Source organism: Protobothrops mucrosquamatus, unplaced genomic scaffold, assembly GCF_001527695.2.
Source record: "Protobothrops mucrosquamatus isolate PMUCROS unplaced genomic scaffold, P.Mucros_1.0 scaffold5597, whole genome shotgun sequence".
NCBI classification, from domain to species: Eukaryota; Metazoa; Chordata; class Lepidosauria; order Squamata; family Viperidae; genus Protobothrops; species Protobothrops mucrosquamatus.
Window position 1 is genome coordinate 898 of NW_015391452.1, and position 2,130 is coordinate 3,027.

The window sequence follows — 2,130 nt, forward strand, 5'->3', positions numbered from 1 at the left end:
AGTATTTTGTCATCTTTCTCTGTTTCCACCCATTTTTTATTTTTTTTTTTGAATTTGGGTTTTCACCCTTCTTGAGCGTCTCAGGCAAGGATATATTTCCCTTCCACAGAGCAAAAGGAATTATGGAGTGTCTCCACAAGACAAAACAGCAGCAGCACGGAAGACTTCAGGACCAAGTATTCTTCATGCCAAACACAGCTTGGGGGAGGGCGGGGGGGGGGGGGAACACCAGAGCTGCACGTACTTGAACAAAGACGTCTTGGGCCTTTGAGGTTTCTTTTTTGCAAAAAACGCCCCAAACTCTCTCCCGGAGCTGGCATAGCTAAGCTGAGCTGAAGGCTCCGAAGATGCCCGTGTGTTTTTCATGTCCAGGTATTCTGTCAGCAGCATCTGGAAGAAAAAGAGAGAGAGAGAGAGAGAAAAAGAGAGAATTTCATTCCAACGAAATCCCAGAAAGGTTTTATCAATAAATCGCAGTTCAACCGAACAGGAAGGTGGCACAGCTGAAAGACGGAGAGGTGTTTTTGGCTGAAAAGTTAACAAATGCGTGCTAAATTCCTGCCAGCAGAAATTGTAAATTTTGGGGGTTTTCCAGAAAACAAGAAAAGTTTTCAGAAGTTAAGGCGAGCTCAGGGCTGGCTTTGGGCGGAGTTGAATCATCCTGGAGACGAGGCTCTGGGGAAAATGTAAGAGATGGTCCCGGAAAACCTAGCCATCCTGATTTTTTATTTTTTGGTAGAAAGAGATCCTTAACTTCTTGGTTCCGTAGAGATCTGACCTCAAGACAAGAGTTTCTCAAAGTCCAGAAAACAGAATAACAGAGTCGGGACCCTGGAGGTCATCTAGTCCAACCCCCTGCTCAGGCAGGAAAAACTCTACCGTTTCAGACAAAGGGCTGCCCAATCTCTTCTTTAAAAAAAAACTTGATATAATTTTCGAGTTTTCATCTCAAAACCCCTTCCCATTTGTAAAAATTCTTCTTCTTCTTCTAACGAGTAGGCTGGCTTGGTCGCTCAACAGCGAGAAACTGGCGAAGCGGGCACAGCAGCGCCTGCATTTTCTGCGCCGCATGAGAAAAGCACATCTTCCTTCCCCTGTCCTGACCACTTTCTACAGGGGGACGATCGAGAGCATCCTGTCATACAGCATCACGGTCTGGTTTGGAAGCATCCCTGCTTCAGACAGGAAGGCGGTGCAGAGAGTGGTGAGGACGGCCGAAAAGATCATTGGCAGTTCCCTCCCTCCCGTCCAGGACATGGCACAGAAGCGTTGCTTGAGCAGGGTCCGTAAGATTATCTGGGACACTACATGTCCTCTTCACGACCTGTTTTCCTTGTTCCCTTCCAGGGGAAGGGGGCTCCGTGGTATCCGAAGCAGAACATCCGGATTCAGCCAGAGTTTCATTCCATACAGCATTAACCTTGCGAACTCTCAAGCTTCCTCCTTCCGTTATGTATTCAAGATGGACAATATTTAATATTTATTTGCTACGTATATGTAGGGATGTGGGTCTATACATATGTTGTTCATAGTATGTTTAGGTGTGTGTCATGTATGTGTTTCACTTTGAGGGCGGGCAAGTAAATTTCATTTTTGATGTGTGCCATTGTGCCCACAGTATAAAATGACAATAAAGGTTATCTTATCTTTTCTTCTTCTCCTTCTCCTTCTCCTTCTCCTTCTCCTTCTCCTTCTCCTTCTCCTTCTCCTTCCTCCTCCTCCTCCTCCTCCTCCTCCTCCTCCTCCTCCTCCTCTTCTTCTTCTTCTTCTTCTTCTTCTTCTTCTTCTTCTTCTTCTTCTTCTTCTTCTTCCATATCCGTTATCGGACGTTGGTGATCATATTGGCGATCCTGTTTTTATCAGCAGCCGCACGAAAAAGTACTGCTGAGTTTGGCCCTAAAACAGCTCTTCTTTGCGTGGGTTCTGTTACTCTACATTTACTACATTAAAGTTTGTTTATGAATTAGACCTGTACGCCGCCCGTCTCGCCTAAAATAGATTAAATTAAAATGGACACATTCACCAACAGTTATTTACTGAATCGTGTTAAAACATAACAACCTGAAACCCAATAGATATTGAACAGAACTCAATGATTTTTAATGTATATTCATTTATATTTATGACGGT

General features: G+C 44.4%; 1 protein-coding gene across 1 annotated transcript in view; it reads right to left on the minus strand.

Moving 5' to 3' along the window:
• Positions 1–244: 244 nt before the first annotated feature.
• The window catches only part of LOC107299851 (exocyst complex component 4-like), a gene marked incomplete at both ends in the record, with an annotated part of 48,306 nt that continues 46,420 nt past the window's right edge, over positions 245–2,130 (minus strand). The window contains one exon of the mRNA XM_015829193.1: positions 245–390. Within this exon, the coding sequence (XP_015684679.1) occupies positions 245–390 (146 nt within the window). The remainder of the gene's footprint in view (positions 391–2,130) is intronic.